Source organism: Xenopus laevis, chromosome 6S (genome assembly GCF_017654675.1).
Source record: "Xenopus laevis strain J_2021 chromosome 6S, Xenopus_laevis_v10.1, whole genome shotgun sequence".
NCBI lineage: Eukaryota > Metazoa > Chordata > Amphibia > Anura > Pipidae > Xenopus > Xenopus laevis.
In genome coordinates, this window is record NC_054382.1 from 89509726 (window position 1) to 89528541 (window position 18816).

General features: G+C 37.4%; 1 protein-coding gene across 3 annotated transcripts; it reads right to left on the minus strand.

The window, feature by feature from the left end:
- Positions 1–507: 507 nt before the first annotated feature.
- seh1l.S (SEH1 like nucleoporin S homeolog) lies at positions 508–18816 on the minus strand. 3 transcript variants are annotated; one of them, XR_005962141.1, is made up of 10 exons: positions 18547–18814; positions 17087–17137; positions 15473–15619; positions 14514–14725; positions 12576–12674; positions 10258–10398; positions 9369–9526; positions 7598–7748; positions 3188–3358; positions 881–1020 (listed from the first exon to the last, which is right to left on the minus strand). XR_005962141.1 is itself a non-coding variant. In XM_041567164.1 (9 exons), the coding sequence occupies exons 1-9, from the start codon at positions 18655–18657 to the stop codon at positions 831–833; spliced, it is 1260 nt and encodes a 419-aa protein (XP_041423098.1). In that variant the 5' UTR covers positions 18658–18816; the 3' UTR covers positions 508–830.

Below are 18816 nucleotides of genomic sequence, written 5' to 3' on the forward strand. Positions count from 1 at the left end.
AGGTCAGGTTTTTCACTGGACAACCAGTGGGGAAAAAAAAAAAAACTTTGTAAAACAGATTGTGGTCAGGAAATGCAATACATTTAGAGGCACATTTACCAAGGGTCGAATTTCAAAATCATGCGAGTTTTTTTAAATTTATTAATAAAATCTAATTTTTAAAACTCGGGTGTATAGAATCAACCTGAATCAAATTCAGGTAGGCTGCAAACAACTCAAAATTGATCCCTGGACCTCTCCCATTGGCAAACAGCAATGCGGCAGGTTTTAAATGGCGGTGTCATATTGGAGGGCCAGTTAATGATAAATCTCGCAAATAAAAACTCGGATCAAATATGAATAACTTCCAATTTTCAAATCAACCCTTGATAAATCTGCCCCTTATAGTTAGTGCCCAAGAGCTAATGGAAACTTTGTGAAAACTATGTTTAGGCTATTTTATATTCTTTGATGTCATTATACTGTATCTCAGTGGCTTTTTTTTCTTAAAAGATATTTAAGCACATGTTTTTAACAGGCTTTTATTAGTCATACAAAAATTCACATATACTACATTCAAAGTTTACTGCAGTATACACATGGATGAAGTCTAAAAAGCAAAGAGGGGTAAATTGTACTGAAATGCAGTAGCACCCAATGGTTTTTTTTCTGTTTTTTTTAAGGCTACTTAGGCACTTTACCATTATCATATTTGCTGCCAAGTCACAGCAGGTTGCATACTTCAAGGAGAATTCTGGCATGAATTTCTTAAGCCTACATCAAGTCTATAAGCAGTATTAAAATGAAAAATATGCAACAGATCAATTAGAAAAACAAGGCAACAACAGTATTTATTTTCCTTGGTTTTCAGATAAGGGGTTAAGAGCTGGGGAGTTGTATCGTCTGCGAGGGTTTGAACAAGTAAGGTTCGTAGGGTCAGCATCACAAGGGTGCTCTATCAGTGGAGGTGGAGGGATAAACTGGGCATAGCTGGACCATCTTGATCCAGCCTTTGAGTTTTCCACTGGGTGAAAGGAATACCTGAAACAGGGGATAGGAACAAAAAGCAGGACAAGGAGAAAGGAAAAGAAAAAAAGTGTAGTGAATGAAAGAACTGAAGAATAAAATTTAGAAAGGCACAAAGGAACAGAAATAAGCTTTATTTAAACGGTGTACCAAAATGACGTCTACTTTTGCAACTGACCCCATTGTATTTTCCCCATTTGTAACGGTCATAGTGGTAGTTTCTGAAAAAATCCACATTTTTTTTACCTGCTAAAAGCTCCAGTGTGTAGACCCTGGCCTAACAGTCAAACACTTGGTGAAAGGGTTAGAAAAAGGCTACTGTTAGGGTAGAACTCTAGCAGGTCTGATGCAGTCTATAGCTTAATACTGCATTGTCATTAATATCAGGTTTTTGTTAGGCTAAGATTAGTAGCTGCTATAGGATGCAGGTTATTAATAGTTGCCTCCTATTGAGACGCGAGTTTTGCTGCAAGAAATGCTACATGTAGTACATGGTTAGGTTTTATAAGTCACTGCAAGATACAACTTTCTGGGGGCATCAACTTCCTCAGACAGACAGAACGAATAGCACCAGTGTTCAACAGATATATTTGGAGTCAGATGCCGAACACAGCAGCTAATGCCATAGGAATATGCTATGCCCCTTTAAGTTCTCCTGCTATGATTCTGTAACTACTCAAGATACCCCCAAAATAATTGACCCTACTGTTTTGTCCCTGACCTTGCAATGTCAATGCCAGTTTTGAGGGGAAAAAAAGTTCTAGCCACTTAAAGCACACAAATTTGTGAAACGGTCTTACATGGAGACAAATTTATGTTGACATGACCCTAGTTTTCAGATAGAAGTGCTCAATGGAGCTGATACAAGAATACAGTGAAATGGTGCTACTTATCTCGGGTATACCAAGTAGGCCATGCCCTGCATCAAAGTTATTGGGTATAAGGTTCTGAACCCATCAGCAGTTGTTTGGCGTTGCCCAGGTCCTGCACAAGGTGAGGCAAAAAATTGTGACAGGTTCTTTTCAAGGTATAGACACACAGAACTAATTAGATCTATCCATAGCTTCGTGCATTAGATACAATCATACTGTAACCGAAAGCTGTACTGTCAGTTCTATGTGTCTGCTGTTAGGCTATCCCAGTTCATAATATAAGTGACCCTTCAGTTACAACTATAAGCACCATCAACAGGACAACCCAGTGCCAATAGAATGGTCTTTGATAAAGGCTCCAGCATCAAGCTTGGGACTAAGCCAAGTTTTATAGCACAGCACAAAGTTATCAGTGTCCTGTAACACTTAGTAAAGACTTAAAGTGATACCGACACAAACATTTTTTTTCAAAATATTAATCTACATTAAAAGTTACCTATAGTTCTTTCTGATTATTTTTTGCGGATAGTTCTGCTTTTGTAAGTAACTGTTACTTGAAGTTCCTAAACCTGACTGTCCCTTCTCAGCCTGTCAGAGTTTCTAATGTTAACCGACTACTGCTGCACAGATATGGCAGCCCCCTCATCGAGGAACATGGGGGTAAGAAAGGCAATATAAAAGCATCAGACGAATGCTTTTATGGCAAAATTATAAATAGTATTCAATGATAATGTTATGATGGATATAAAAAAAAAAAGATTATTTTCTGGTGTCAGTATCTCTAACATGTAAAGAGAAATGTGGGATTACAGTAGCATGAATTTATAAATGTGTACATTATTTTTTAAAATAGGAATAATCTGTCTTTTTGCAAAGCAATATAGAAAAAGTAACAAAAAAACTTTCAATTTAAAAAAAAGCTTTTTTTTTAATTAGTGAAACAAAGTCCCCTCAAATGTTTTTCCCCTATGAACTTCTTTAAACGATTGTTTACATATCAGTTTAAACCATTAAAGCCAATGGATGTATGCTACTTTTATTCCATTATTTAACTTATTTACAAATACTGATCGTTAAATCTGCAGCCAAAATGTCCAACAATAATATCTACATAATTATGTAACTTGATGAAACAGATTCTCAGTGAGTATATATCCAGCATGTTGATGGCTCAAAACCAATTGTCACTGGCAACTGAAAAAACAAAAAACATTCTCCTGCTTTCTAGTAAGGAATTTGACCAGATGAATTTACAAAGAAATTATCTAAACTTTGAGAACTCTTTTCTCTAAACATAAATATAAACATACAGAAAAGGGTCTTTTGGTCTGCATCTAGAAGTAAGCAGGCTGCCCGTGTATCTTGGGATGATTCAGACTGCGGTGGGGAAGGGGGAAAGGAGTTCGGCATCCATTCCTGTGCATGCAACAAGCAGCAAAACAGCAAAGTTACTCCAGTTAGCTTGGTATCAGCTGTGCTTTCTGTTAAGGACATAACACAAATGGAAAAGGAAAATTGCATCACAAATGTAAAAACAATGTCATTACCAGAAGCAAAAAACAGAAACAGTATTAAAACCATTAGTCTCTAAAAACATGTAGAATTCAGTAATACAGCCAAGTTCAGATAAAGTGGCAGCATCTCAAATATTTTTACTTAACTTAATCTTACCAGTTTGGGACAATGGGATTCCATTGGTTAATTTAGCAGTGCTTTATTATCGCACAGGACTGGCATTAACGGCAATAGCACCAGTACTTCTTTCACTACAAAATTCAGTGAGTATTATGGTTACTTACAATAGATTTTGTTGGCAAAGTTTCAATTTGGAATTCGGAGGTCTTTGCAAACATGGCCTGCTTATATAGTGTATTCTTTAGCATAAAGCAAATTAAGTCTATTTTGTAGAACATGAACTTGCCTTCACCACCAAAACCCAAATATGTGTAAAATGACTTTGCCCCACCTTAAAAATTAATGGTATCATGCCACAAAGAAATAAATTATTTTCTAAATAAATTTGTGAAATCAACAGCTTCTAATCTTATCGTTGACGCTTCGTTTTCAGAAGTCGCCCGAAGTTTCTGTGTAAGGCATTTTCGGAAAACGAAGAGCTCAGAGCGCCATCCCGTTGGCGATTTCGATTCTAGCTGGTGCGAAGGCAGTTCGGGGAGATTAGTCACTCGAAGAAGAGTCGATTTGTTGCTGGGTGACTAATCTCCCCGAATCTCTGCCCCAAAACCCTTGCAAAAACATTGTATAATTTGTGCAAGTTTATCATGGCTAAGCTGTATTATTTGCAGACACAGACAATGCAAATGGATTAAAGTTATTACTCATGAATAACACAGCAAACACAACTAAAAAGAAGAAATTTGCAAATTTGGTTTATGAGGTAACTAACCCTATTTGTTTGCTTTTGATATTAAGTCAGACAAGGGGGAGGGGGTGCCAACTGCAATACTCTTTGCCATTTATGTAAGTCAAAAGAAAAAAAAATAGATAGAGATATGCAGGATTACATAACTAAATTAGTACCATAAACATGAAAAGCAGTGGCTTTGCAAAGCTCTAGATAATTGTTAGAAATGAAACTAATCTTAAAAAAAGAAATTACAAAATAGTTTTTCCCCAACCCTTAAAATGAAATGCATGCCAAAGGCATGACCACAGCATGTTACATTTCAGGGTTCAAGCACACGGGCAGATTTAATCGCCTGGCAACGAATTGCCTCCTCTTCGAGGCGACAATCTCCCCGAACTGCCTTCCCCCTGCCAAAACGATTTTTCATTTTAGCAGGCAGGGGGGAAGGCAGTTCGGGGAGATTGTCGCCCCGAAGAAGAGGCGATTAGTCTCCAGGCGACAATCTCCCCGAATGTGCCCGTGTGCTAGCTCCCTTATAAAGCTATTACCATACAATATTTTGGTAATATTTTATTTGAACTATTTTCTGTATACATGAAACCTTGGCAATAAACTGCAGTCTAAAGTGTTAGTGGTGGCCATGTTTGATAAATGACAGAAATGTTTGGTTGAGGGAGTATAACATACAAGTAGAATAAAAAAAACTGGCTACTGCAGAGCACCCAACTAAACAAGAGGAACATGCTCTGTATCTTCTTAACAGAAAAATATTTGCTGTGGACATTTACAGGAAAGTTTAAAGGAATTGATCATTATAAAAATAAAACTGGGCAAATAGATAGGCTGTGCAAAATAAAAAATGTTTTCAATAGAATTAGGCAAATATGTAATATATATAATAACAGTAGGTCTTTCCAGCTGACATGAGGTCACCCATTCTGATTGGAGGAGAGGAGGTTACATCTAAATATTCAGAAGCTGTTTTTTACAATGAAAGCTGTGAAGATGTGTAATTCTCCCCCTAAATCAGTGGTACAGGCTGATACATTCAATAGCCTAGATGGGGTTGGATGGGTTTTAGCAAGTGAGGGAATACAGTGTTATGAAGAGAGCTCTTATTAAAAGTTGATCCAGGGACTAGTTAGATTGCCATCTTGGAGTCAGGAAGGAATTTATTCAAATGGAGTTTTTTGCCTTCTGCATCAACTAGCAGTTAGGCAGGTTTTACTATAGACTTAAAAGGTTTAACTTTATGGGTGTGCCTTTTTTTAAACCTTACTATGTTATAATGGCCACAACACTACTCCCTACTTTGCAGATCTCTTGGCAGAAACCAATCAGTAACTTGAGGGGGGGGGGGCACATGGGTCATAATTTGCTTTTAAATCTGAGCTGCATGCTAAGGATCAATTGTAACTCACTGAACAGTTATGTCCCATGTGGCCCCCTTCAAGTCGCTGACTCAGAGTTAGAGAGCTGAAAAGCAGGAAGTAGTCTTCTGTTCTATTCCACATCCGCTCACTCCAACCTTTATTTATATATTGGATTTTTTTTTTTCTTTTGCACAGGCTATTTATCCACTTTATTTTTACTCTGAAATTTTCCTTTAAGCTATGGCAGATGTAGTATTGCTTCAATTACCTTATATTTCAGACAGGGCAGAAATGAACATTAATAAGATTAGATAATCAATGCACTCAGTTCAAGCATTATTAGTATAAGGATTAGGACAGACGCAAAAATTACTGCTGATTATCCTCCTATTAAAATAAAAAATAAAATCACTCATCAAAAGAAAGTTTGTAGTTTGACCTGAAAAGGGACTTTGGACTGAAAAAATAATTTCTCACAGGTCTCAATTTTCAGTACATACACAGAAGACAAAACATAATGTCTGCACTGGCAACTAGAGAAAATAACTCCAGAGGAGAGGGTATGTCCATTCTAGGAACAAATGATTATGAAGGTGGCGTGGGAGAAAGTGAAACGAAATTTAAGATAATTTGTAACAAAATTGAACAAACATCAGTAGCAGAAAAATATTAACAGTCAACATGTAACTGTGAGGAAAATGATTGAAAAAAAAAAAAAAATTGGAAGCCATAAGAGGCAAAAAAGGGGCTAGGTAATGCCTAAGAATCGAGGAGCAGGGCAGGAAAAACAGTAACTCTTAAAGGCTCAGAGATTCTTCTACCACTTTTTTTTGGCATTCTGGCATTTTCTTAATTATTAGGGGCAGATTTATGAAAGGTCGAGGTGAATTTTTGAATTTCAAAAATTCGAATTTAGAGCTATTTTTTGTGTACTTCGACTCGGGAACAGTCCAAATTAAATTTGAAAAAAAGTTAAAATATTGAAATTTATCATGTTCTGTCTCTTTAAAAATGCGACTTCGACCATTCGCCATCTAAAACCTGCCAAATTGCTGTTTTAGTCTATGGGGGACCTCCTATAGAATATTTGGAGTCAATTGGTGGACTTTGAAAAATCCAAGTTTTTTTTGGGGAAAAGACTTGTATTCGAATTCTATCGAATGCGCAATTACTTTGGGCTTTCTTTAGTTGCTATTAAGGTTGCCACCTGGCCGGTGTTTTACCAGCCTAGCCGGTAAAAATAATGGTTGACCCCAATGTTATTAATAGGTGAAAAAGATAAATATATAGGAAGGCCGGTATTTTTTTCCAGAAAAGGTGGCAACCCTAAGTTATCAAGAATTGAATTTGTGAGTTGTTTGAGTGGTTTCCTAGCTTGGATAACCTCAAATTTCAAATGTTTGGGTATTTATGAAAAAAAACTGTGTCAAACACTCTAATAAAAAATGAGGGGGACAAAAAACTATAACGATCGGGTTCATATACTGTAAAAACTCAAATCACTCGAATTGATCAAGTTTCCAGATAAAGACCCTCAAATCAACCAAAACAATTCATAGATTTGCTTAGGACAACTCCCATTGTCTTTTACATAACCTCACCAGCTTTTAGATGGTGGAATTTTACAAATCAAATTTTCAATTTTTTTTTTATTTTTTTTATTTTTTTACTCAATACATACCAGACATTACTTTTATAAAATATAACTCGAATGTGTGTTTGGGTACAAAAAAATTTTGTATCGTGGAAAAAAATCGAAATAAATGTTTGCTAAATCTGCGCCTTGCTGTTATTTTGCTAAAATACATGTTTTTGTTTAGTGTATCCTAACTTGCAATAGAGTTAGGAACACTGTGGGATAACGGGTAAAAGTGTCTCCAGCATCTCCTAAACTATATTTTATAACTGGGCCATTGACATAAAATGGAAATATTACAATGTCAGCATCCCCTTAAAAAGCTATGTTACAGGTTAGCACTCACCTGCCAGAAGTTGATGTTCCATTTACAGAATTCTGTAGACCATGACTCGCTGAACCAATAGAGGATCCAAAAATGCCTTGGAAAGAATTACCAACTGGGTTGCCATCTCCTTTGAGAACACCAATGCACTTCCAATTGTCCATATAATTTGCTAAAGAGGAGGATAGTTAAAAATTAACCAGAAAAAAATGGAAATTGAGTTTTGGGATTCCTTGCTTTTAATTCAGTCAGATAGGTATCAAATTGATTGTGGTAGAAAAAAATACCTAATTGCATTGCCTAGAGAAGCAGATGAGCATTGTTCCCTCTACAAAACTACAAAATAACATCCAGAAAGTGCTATGGGCAATATGAATGCCTGGTGCCCTTGGTAAACAAGAGGCTCTTCCCAATAACATAATACACAAAGTTTAAAGAGGTCTCACTATCCAGAAACATTAACACTATTTAATTGTCGGGTCCAGATATATTTCCAATTAGCTTCAACCTCTTGCTGATGAATCTTAGCTAAACCTTGTAATGTTGCGCAATTTATTTTAAAGAAAGGCTATGAGAAAATACAAAAAAATACTCCAAGTAAAAATAACAAATGAATTTCAAATTAATTTCAATAGCAAAACATCAACAATGTAATTACAGACGTCTCTGATGTAATAATCTAGAACAGGGGTCTGCAACCTTTACTATCAAAAGAGCCATTTTGCCCCCTCTTCCACGAAAGAAAAATAGTCTGGAGCCGTAAAATACAACACAGCTTATAAACTTTTAAAAGTTTTTTTTTTTTTTTTGTAACTTGCACTTTATTGATTTTCAAAAGAAAACAAAAAAAAGGAAGTACATACATTTCCAAAAATGCCCAACAGTCAGGGTAAATAACAATGGCATAGTATTAGCAAATGTTGGTGATATGAAATACACATCCGTGAAAAGAGAAATCATAGATAGCAAACAAGGGAGGGGAAGGGTTAACAAAAAATAAGAGCCAACCCTACTCGATACCTTCAAGTGTATAAGGCGAAATTAGCCCAGGGAACCAGACTTTTAAAAGTTTTAACCTTTTTTTTTTTTTAATTTTAACTGTTACAACAGAATATAACCAACAGAAGTGTAGGCCTACTTTAAATTAAACACTGAATAGCCCTAGTAAATGCTAATGTTCTAATTTGTTTAATGTGACTCCTGTTTCTGAAGCTCCATGCTGAATTTCCCTCTCTTGTCCTGAGTGTGTGGCCACGATATGGATCATGATGAATAATCTTGTTGCGGCTCGGTCTTGCCGGTCACATCTCTACAGCCTTCGCACCTGCTGGCGGCTTCTTGAGTGTGCAACCACGGTAAGCTAACCATTAGCTTACCGCGGTCGCACACCCAAGAAGCTGCCAGCAAGTGCGAGGCCTGTATAGTCGATGTGACAGGTAAAGCCGCAAGAGTGAGCCACAGCAAGCAGGATGAAGAGCAACATGGGGCTCCGGAGCCACGAGTTGCCTACCCCTGATCTAGAAAATGTGAGTAAAATGAAATATAACTACTAACAACACATACCTTATAAGATTTGTATTGTACCCCAACTGTCTAGGAGCCTATTAAAAAAAATGGAATGGCAGCATCCTTAAGCACATGCACTAGCACAGTCTTCACATGCACTAGGTTAGGATAAAATCTGCTGTTTTTTTATGCAAACTACTACTCTTGGTGCCTGAATATTATTTTTAAAAAGGCTTTAGAGTGTTACATATGTTTCACTGCTCTTTTACAATATAAATGGACTTACCCTTCCACAGTCTAACAGTACCATCGTCACCAGATGAGGCCAAGACTGTGCCAGTTATGTTCCAACTTACTCTCCATACTTGGGAGTTGTGGTTATCAAACTGAGCTACTGTGTGGTTTTCAAATTTTGTCACCCCTCCAGAAGAGCTTAATTCCTTCCTTAAACAAAAATAGCATTCTTTGTCTATCATGTTATAGATTTTTTGTTATGATTGGACAGTATATTACATTTTTCAACATAGGGCTTGTGCTCAACATACATTTTGCCTAGTTTTAAACAGGGAATAATTTTTTTTTTTTTTTTTTAAACATTCTATTTTTTGTACTAAACAAGGTAAAATTTAAAACGGAATGTTACATTCTGCACATCAGTTAATACAAGCACAATCAAAACAAATCATATGTACACTGAAAGGCCCTCTGTATAAACTAATCCCTCCCTTTTCCATCTGCAGACTGTTATGATCTTCTCATCTCACATGCTTCTACAGAGGGATATTTATAGTCTGTATGAACCAAAAGTAGAATGTTACTTTACTTTGAGATTCTGCCCTTTTAAGTGCAAGAAATAACAAAAAACACACGTTTTAATTAAGACAATAAGCGAGAAAAGTTTTTAACACCTACCCTATTCATTGAACTAATGTAAAAAATGTGATATAAGTAGGGTAAGGCTATTCAATAGGTGACGTTTTATAAATAGATTGGTGGAGGCATGGAAAAATCAATGAATACTGCTTAAACCCTATAACTAAGTTACTGTTGGGACAGAAACACATCTAAGCACATTAAAATATCTAATAACTAATATCAATATTGAATATACGTGCTTCCTTCTACAGTGAATTTTGTATTATTAAGTACATTTCCCAACATCATTCAAGATCTACCTTAAAGGCTTCATGGTAAAAATCCGGACATCTTTGGTTGCCACAGCCAGTATGTGAAAAGATCTCCCCAAGTTTGGTGCAAATGCAATATCATGAACAGGGTCAGATACAGACATTAAAGTTTCTGCTTTTGCATACTTTCTGTCAAATTAAAATGAGGGACAAATGTAAGTTACAAAGCATTGGCATTAACGTTCTGGAAGAAATGTGTTTTAATCATTTAATTTCAGACAATGTTACTGCTGCGGAACATCAGCTACATAGAAAGAGAAAACTACATTACCAATTTCTACTTTAGATCAGAAACAAAAGGAAGTACCATGATCAGAAAGAAAACAAAATGTATGATATAAAAAAAATTCAAATGATCTTCTTTGATGCCTTACAGGAAAAGTAACACCAAAATATGTTAATATACAGTGGTGTGAAAAACTATTTGCCCCCTTCCTGATTTCTTATTCTTTTGCATGTTTGTCACACAAAATGTTTCTGATCATCAAACACATTTAACTATTAGTCAAAGATAACACAAGTAAACACAAAATGCAGTTTTTAAATGAGGGTTTTTATTATTTAGGGAGAAAAGAAATCCAAACCTGTGTGAAAAAGTAATTGCCCCCTGAATCTAATAACTGGTTGGGCCACCCTTAGCAGCAATAACTGCAATCAAGCGTTTGCGATAACTTGCAACGAGTCTTTTACAGCGATCTGGAGGAATTTTGGCCCACTCATCTTTGCAGAATTGTTGTAATTCAGCTTTATTTGAGGGTTTTCTAGCATGAACTGCCTTTTTAAGGTCATGCCACAACATCTCAATAGGATTCAGGTCAGGACTTTGACTAGGCCACTCCAAAGTCTTCATTTTGTTTTTCTTCAGCCATTCAGAGGTGGATTTGCTGGTGTGTTTTGGGTCATTGTCCTGCTGCAGCACCCAAGATCGCTTCAGCTTGAGTTGACAAACAGATGGCCGGACATTCTCCTTCAGGATTTTTTGGTAGACAGTAGAATTCATGGTTCCATCTATCACAGCAAGTCTTCCAGGTCCTGAAGCAGCAAAACAACCCCAGACCATCACACTACCACCACCATATTTTACTGTTGGTATGATGTTCTTTTTTCTGAAATGCTGTGTTACTTTTACGCCAGATGTAACGGGATGCGCACCTTCCATAAAGTTCAACTTTTGTCTAGTCGGTCCACAAGGTATTTTCCCAAAAGTCTTGGCAATCATTGAGATGTTTTTTAGCAAAATTGAGATGAGCCTTAATGTTCTTTTTGCTTAAAAGTGGTTTGCGCCTTGGAAATCTGCCATGCAGGCCGTTTTTGCCCAGTCTCTTTCTTATGGTGGAGTCGTGAACACTGACCTTAATTGAGGCAAGTGAGGCCTGCAGTTCTTTAGATGTTGTCCTGGGGTCTTTTGTGGCCTCTCGGATGAGTTGTCTCTGCACTCTTGGGGTAATTTTCACTCCTGGGAAGGTTCACCACTGTTCCATGTTTTTGCCATTTGTGGATAATGGCTCTCACTGTGGTTCGCTGGAGTCCCAAAGCTTTAGAAATGGCTTTATAACCTTTGAAATTGAACTCAGGTGTGATAAACCACAGTTAAGTTATTTTTTAACAAGGGGGGCAATCACTTTTTCACACAGGCCCATGTAGATTTGGAGTTTTTTTTCTCCCTTAATAACGTAAACCTTCATTTAAAAACTGCATTTTGTGTTCAATTATGTTATCTTTGACTAATAGTTAACGGTATTTGATGAGCAGAAACATTTAAGTGTGACAAACATGCAAAAGAATAAGAAATCAGGAAGGGGGCAAATAGTTTTTCACACCACTGTATAATTTGCATCTACACTGCTGTTAATAATAAATACATATCACTTCCATCACATTTTTGTTCTGCTTCACCCTTATTTTTCCTTACAAAATATGTGAGCTAGGTCTGTTAGAAGATTCTACATAGATTCTACATAGAACAATTCTTCACCAGACAACATGTTGCAGGTCTGTTGGTTCAATTTTTTATGGTACGACAGACAGTATACACAACTTTACTTGGTCCACTGATAATAAATGAGGAACTTCCTTCAGAGCTATTAAATGCATCTTAAGTTTAAATTTTGGTGAAGTGATTTCTAAGTCATCGTATGATCAACAGATTATTTTAACAGTATATATATATTTTGGTGTTACAGGCTCTTTAAGGAACCAGCCTAAGCAATCAGAAAAAACCAAGATCACATACATGATTATTGGAGACAAAAAAATAAATGCAAGATGTTTAGATGTGCCAAGTTAGAGAAAGGCAGAACAAATACCTTGTGTTCTCATTATATTCATAGATCTGTACTTTTCCCATGATATTTGGGCTACTGTCGTCACTGCCTACAGCAATCATAGGAGAATGGGCCCGGGAGCTAGAACAACCAAATAAAGAGAGTCAGTTATGTGCTACAGACAAATTAATTTTCCAGCTTGGAAGTTATAAAGTTTCTATTCTAGTTTGCTTTACCACTTGCAACTTTAACAGTTTTGTATTCAAACTTAATGTTTGCTGCAATCTCCTTGAAGTTAGAAAACTACATGCCAGAGTTTTCTATTCTTTTTTTCTACTCTACTGCTTTTTATATATTAATGCAACTGCTGGTTAATCTACTACAGTTTTGTTCCTCTATTCCCTCTGCAGTTATATGCTAAAGACATTTTCATTTATACATAAGAGCTGCCATGTTGCTTACATTAACAAAGGAATTCATATTAAACATAACTTTGTATATGTGCAACTATGAAAAAAAGATTATTCTGTATACATTATCAGCCTCATATTAAATATTAAGAGAGAAAAGCAAACACTAAGGTGCAGATTTATAAAAATGTGACTTCAGATTCTAATAAATAAAAGTTCACCCACATCATATACATTTTTTATGGGATTTTTGGAAGCATATTTATCAAATGGTGAGTTCTAATTTTCACCCATTGATAAATATCCTTCTAAAAATCCAATGGGAATGAAAAGGACACAGGTGAGTTTTTATTTATCAAAATCTGAAGTCACATTTTTATAAATCTGCCCCTTAAAAAAAAATACAATATTTAAAAGGGACAATGTACACCTGTATACCTTTCTTTCCTTATGAAAAACAAAAATCTCTTAATATGGAAATGTGTTTTATCTAGTTTATCATTAATTGAAACATTTATATTTTGTTTTTAAAGGCGTTTTTCATCGCCCAACACTTTTTTTCCAGTTTGGAATGGCACCCATGAGCTCCGCTGTGCTTACTCAGCACTGATACCTGAGCAAACTCTTCAGGGTACTTTTAGGGGGTAAAAAACTATGTGGGGGGGAAGCAGGGAGGGGCGACTACCTAGGGTAGTAGGTAGGGGCTTCTCTTTTTGGGAGGTTTATTTCTCCTTTAAAGGGGAACAAATTTGGAAAATAAAAATTTAATATAAGCTCCAGCTCATGGAAATAGAATGTTTGTAAATAAAGCTAAATAATCAGTATTGTTTCTGAAGCAATTATACTTTTTTATTTATAAAGCAAATTATTTACAAAAGTTGAAGCTCATATGAAATTTCCATTTTATAGGAGAAGGAAAGACAACAATCATGGGGAAGTGACAAAAGTTAGGAACCCCCAGTGATTGTATTCACTAACCCGATACCCTGGGCCAGGGTTCTTTTTAATGAGCACCACAGAGCGAACTTTATCCTGCTTTGTCTTTCTTCACACAGGTGCACATGAGCAGTAGAGTTTAAGAAAAAATTGTCCTTTTCACTCTACCACACGTGTTAGCCTTGGGGTAGCAAAGAAAGATGAAGTGGAAGATGACTGCAATGGGGGGGTTACTGTTAAAAACCATGGACCAGTGCAGTTTTTGCTTATAGCAGCAATGACCTGGGGTATCTGGTAAGTAAATAAAATTACTTTTGACCCAAAAGTGCTGGAAATTGCCGAAGGGAAGGAAGAGGACTCGAAGAAGACTGGAGATCCAGAAGATGGAGCCCATGAGCTCCGCTACACTTACTCTGTACCCCCCCCCCCCAATGATTACAACTTTCCTTCTACTTTAACAATATATCTCTATCATTTCAGCAAATATTTAATTTGTCATGAATGCAATGCTCCTTTAAAGGAGCAAATCTGAAATCAAAGTAACCGGTTGTAAATAGTCTGAAAAATCGTATTTGCTTTCCTGGTTTCATACCATCACTCAGATATGTAACAAAGTAAATTGTTCTTAACTAACCTTGAGGGATTCCAGGAGATACAACTGCAGCTCAGCTTGCAAGAGATTTCATGCTGCAGGGACCACTGGCTAAGGTTCATAACATCAGGAGCCTCATATATTCGCACCACTCCATCTGCAGAGCAGGTCGCCAACATCAGACCCATGTGTTTTGGAGCAAACTTTACATCGGTTACAGATGTCCTACTGTCAACTAGTGTTGTTCTTTTTACCTAAAGCAGAATCAGATTCAATCGAGGTGACTAAACATAGATTTCCCCTTAAACTGTTTTTTTCTGCTCACAATTCTGGGCTATCCCACCTCTATCTTTTAACCTATTGATATAGCAGTTTAGGGAATCACCAAACAACTTTTTTGTTTTTGTTATTATTGTTGGAGACATAAGACTTTATGCCCAGAAAGAGGATCTTCATGTAGGGGCAAGTTATAAAAGGCATACGGTCCTTAGAATAGAACGTTTTTACTTTTGCAGGAAAACAATGTTTGATATTATAAAAATTAGTTTTGTAAAAAAATATAAAAAAAATTCTTGCTGGAAACTTGCCATAAGCCCTTTTAGAAAACAATATGAGGATTCAAAATATACTCTTAGGACCAGGGCATGTATCCTACTTGACAATTATTAAATATATACTATTATTATTTACAAGACCTATTTTACACTTTGACAGTACAGTACCAAATGTTATAGATGTTATACAGGCCTATACTGGGGGCATAATTTTTTAGGCTGGGGCCCACAAGAAGAATCCTCTGGCAAGCCAGTCTGACTGTTTACTACACTGCTCACTGGAATGCCTGTGGCTGATGGTAGCAATATAGGTAAGGGTGTTGGAAATAAGCAGATACATTCAACTAACAAAATAACTTTTTACAAATCTGGACAAAAATAACAAGGTGTCATATAATCATTTATAGAGTTCTCATATAAACTCAATGCTGTGAAAAACAGTCTTACCCAATGACTCTGTCCACGCAGCTTATCATTTGATTCACCAACTATTTCTTCCCACACTGCAGCAGTTCTGTCAAATGAGCAAGACGCTAATACTTGGCCAAATTCTGGGTGAGCCCATGTAACCCGCCATACTGAACCACTGTGGGTCTTAGGAACAAACATAAAAAAAATTATTTTCCCTGCAGAATAAAAAGGTTAACAAAGTAACCTACAAACTCACGACTGCGGTGTGCATTAAATATAGTGTCCACTCGAATACCATGTTGATATTTTGAGGGCCATATATTCGATGAGGTTTGCGCTTAGAGCAGCAGCTTCAGATGGTGGTGTATTTTGATTTTTTTTTTTTTTAAACCCTAACCCACCACCAGACTAATTGCTAAATCCACAGCCAAGAGGAGGGGAAGAGGTACCCAATTTCTATCCGATGGACACATGCACACTTACAGGATTACACATGCACATGTTAAAAAGGAAAGGGGGCCTACAGCAACAAAGAATATTAATCTGGGACAGATAATACTGTACTAATGTATATGTTTTTGATGCCCAGTACTACGCAATCAACAAACCTGCCATATTTTTTTTTTTTTTTCTATTAATATACTAATGAGTAGTAAACCAGGCCCTAGCAAAAGAGCAATGACCTCAAAAAGCTAAAATATTTTTACTGTGTATTTTTAATAAAACAAATAAAAGTGACATTTAAAAAAAGTTCTGTGTTGATCAAACACATATTGCCAGACAACAAATGCCCATTTTATCCTGGAAAGGTTTTCCTTTTATGGTTCTATAAAGAGCCATGAATAATATATGATAGTTGTTTTGTGTTACTGGTCTTTTAGTGCAGAGATTAACTTAGATTTGTCTATTGCAGGTGAAAAGGCACAATAGTGTTCTAGTAGAAACATTTTTTTTTGTTTTGTTTTTTTTCATACGCTGACCATATACGCAAAGATAAAGTCATACGCATCAAAGGTTCTTACAATTTTCGAACCGTGTGTCGATCTTCCCAACATTATACTTACCATGGCGATCAGACAGGTTAAAAGATTTCTGCCTGCTAACGAGAATATCTCTGCATGCATTGCTGATATATGACAATATCAATGGGCGACACTCACTACTATTTGTCGGACATAACTTTCATACAATTGTGGTCACAGCCAAAACATCATCTGATTCGTTCTCTTACTACTATATTTAATCTGAATGGTTAGTTGCAGGTCGGAAGACTGCGTACAATCATGCATCTGAAACGAGGCTAAAACCTTCAAATCTATGGCCAGCTTTAGTCTCTGCCTTCAGTCTACAACAGGCACATTTGCTATACTTTGTTATTCAAAGCAGTTACTGGTAGTAATGCTGATCTCCTTAACATCACCAGAAAAGGCTAAATCCCCTGCAGGACACTGGCCTAAAATCAAACGTCTAATTAGTTACTGTGGGTTAATGCACTAAGCCCTAGTGAAACCATGGAATGCAGCTTTATCTTTTGAGCTTACTTAACTTTTAACCTCCTTCAAGGCCATTTTCAAAAAATTCCACTGCACTTAATTTGCATATGCCCACTAAAGAGTATATATAAAAGGATATTTTATGAGGGAAACTTACCTTCCAGCTTGCAGTACAATGCCAATTGCCATTTTCACTTTTGTCCCAAACCTACAAATATAAATATATAATACATTGATTCGTCTGCAGTTGTGTGAGATTCCAAAGTAAAGCATTCTGTTTCACTTATATGTGAGTGATAGGTGTTCAAACCTAATGCTTAGGTAAATGGGGTTGACTAGGAACAAGCAGTGGGAGTTGAATCTTTTTCGCCCTTGTAAATTTTTTATCCTGGTAATTTTCAGGATACATGTACCGACACCTAAAACCAGATTTAGGTCCGACATTGTCACCGATGTACAAATTGTCCGGATGTGTTCCTATATTTATCACTTGCCTAGCAGATTTTTTTTTTTTTGGAGTGAAATAAATGTGAAAGAAATTATTAAATGGTATTGAGTTGTAGCATCTACCACTACATGCATGCCGCCCAGACGCATCCTGAAGTGCATGGAGAACGCAGAGTTCCCCAGCGCTATGGCACTCGGGGGAACAGTGTGCGCGGATGGTGGGCGCTAGGACGCTGAGGCCTCGGAAAGAAATCTACCCATCTGGCGTAAAGTAAAATTAGAGCCCAAAAAAAAAAAAACATAGGTTGCTCAAAAGGACCTGCTCCTCTCCCCTCAAACTGCACCACTGCTAACACCCCCCCCCCCCCCATAGTGCCCTAACTGCAGTAGAGCAGGGTTATTGCTGGGATGATACAAAGACAGATTAAAGGTGCAGATATCGGTCCTTCAGACCAATTCGGCAGCTTATCTGCTTCCTGTGTGGGGGCTTCCGATGGGTCTATCCAATCAATATTAGGCCTATCGATCGGGCAGGTTTGATTTTTCCTGCAATCAAAGACTGTGTGAGTTAAGGTGGCCATACACGGAGAGATCCGATCCTTTGGCGATCTCTCCCCGATATATCGGTCTGAACTACTAGTGGGCCCTAGGGCCCGAAGATCGGATCATAACGATGGGTAAACTGTCGGCTGCATCAGATGCGGTTCACGATCAGACGGGTTTTCTAGTCCCGTCCGATCGACATCTGGCTGATTTTTGGCCAGATATCAATCGGGAAAGCCCGTCGGAGGACCCCATACATGAGCCAGCTTTTGTCGGCTCGTGTATGGCCACCTTTAGTTGATGCAGTCCTACGACCCATCTGCGCCCATTTTCTTTGTTATTATCCGATCTTTTGGTCCTAGGGCAGAACAATCAGATTAACCTGATATCGTCCTGCCTATCGTGGGCATATCAGGAGAAATATTGAGCAGGAAATCACTTAGAAGAGAACATTAAGCACCAACCCCTCTGCTAATGACAAGCAAGGTACTTATAGGGGTCAGCAGCGGTGCACTGTGGGAGGAAGGTCTCTGGAGGGAACCTAGGCTTCCTTATTTTCAGCTCAACAACAGCAGGAGGGCCGAAGGTTTCCTGATAGGATGGGAGCCCACACACTCTCCCGCTTACTTTCACACTCTGGTCGCTGGAACATGTAGCCATCCTCCTGCCATGGAAATCAAACGATACATCGTGGATCAAATCTTTGTGATCTGCAGCGATACTCCGTGCCACGAACATAGTCGGAGCGTTACGCAGTTTGGACACAGCAACTTGTTTAGGCAGTTCGGGTTTTAGGCGTCTGAAAGCAGCATGGAATTCCACTTGGCTGCCGCAGACATGAGTTTGACGTCACAACATCGACGCCTCCACGCGCATGCGCAGGACTTCGCGCTTTTA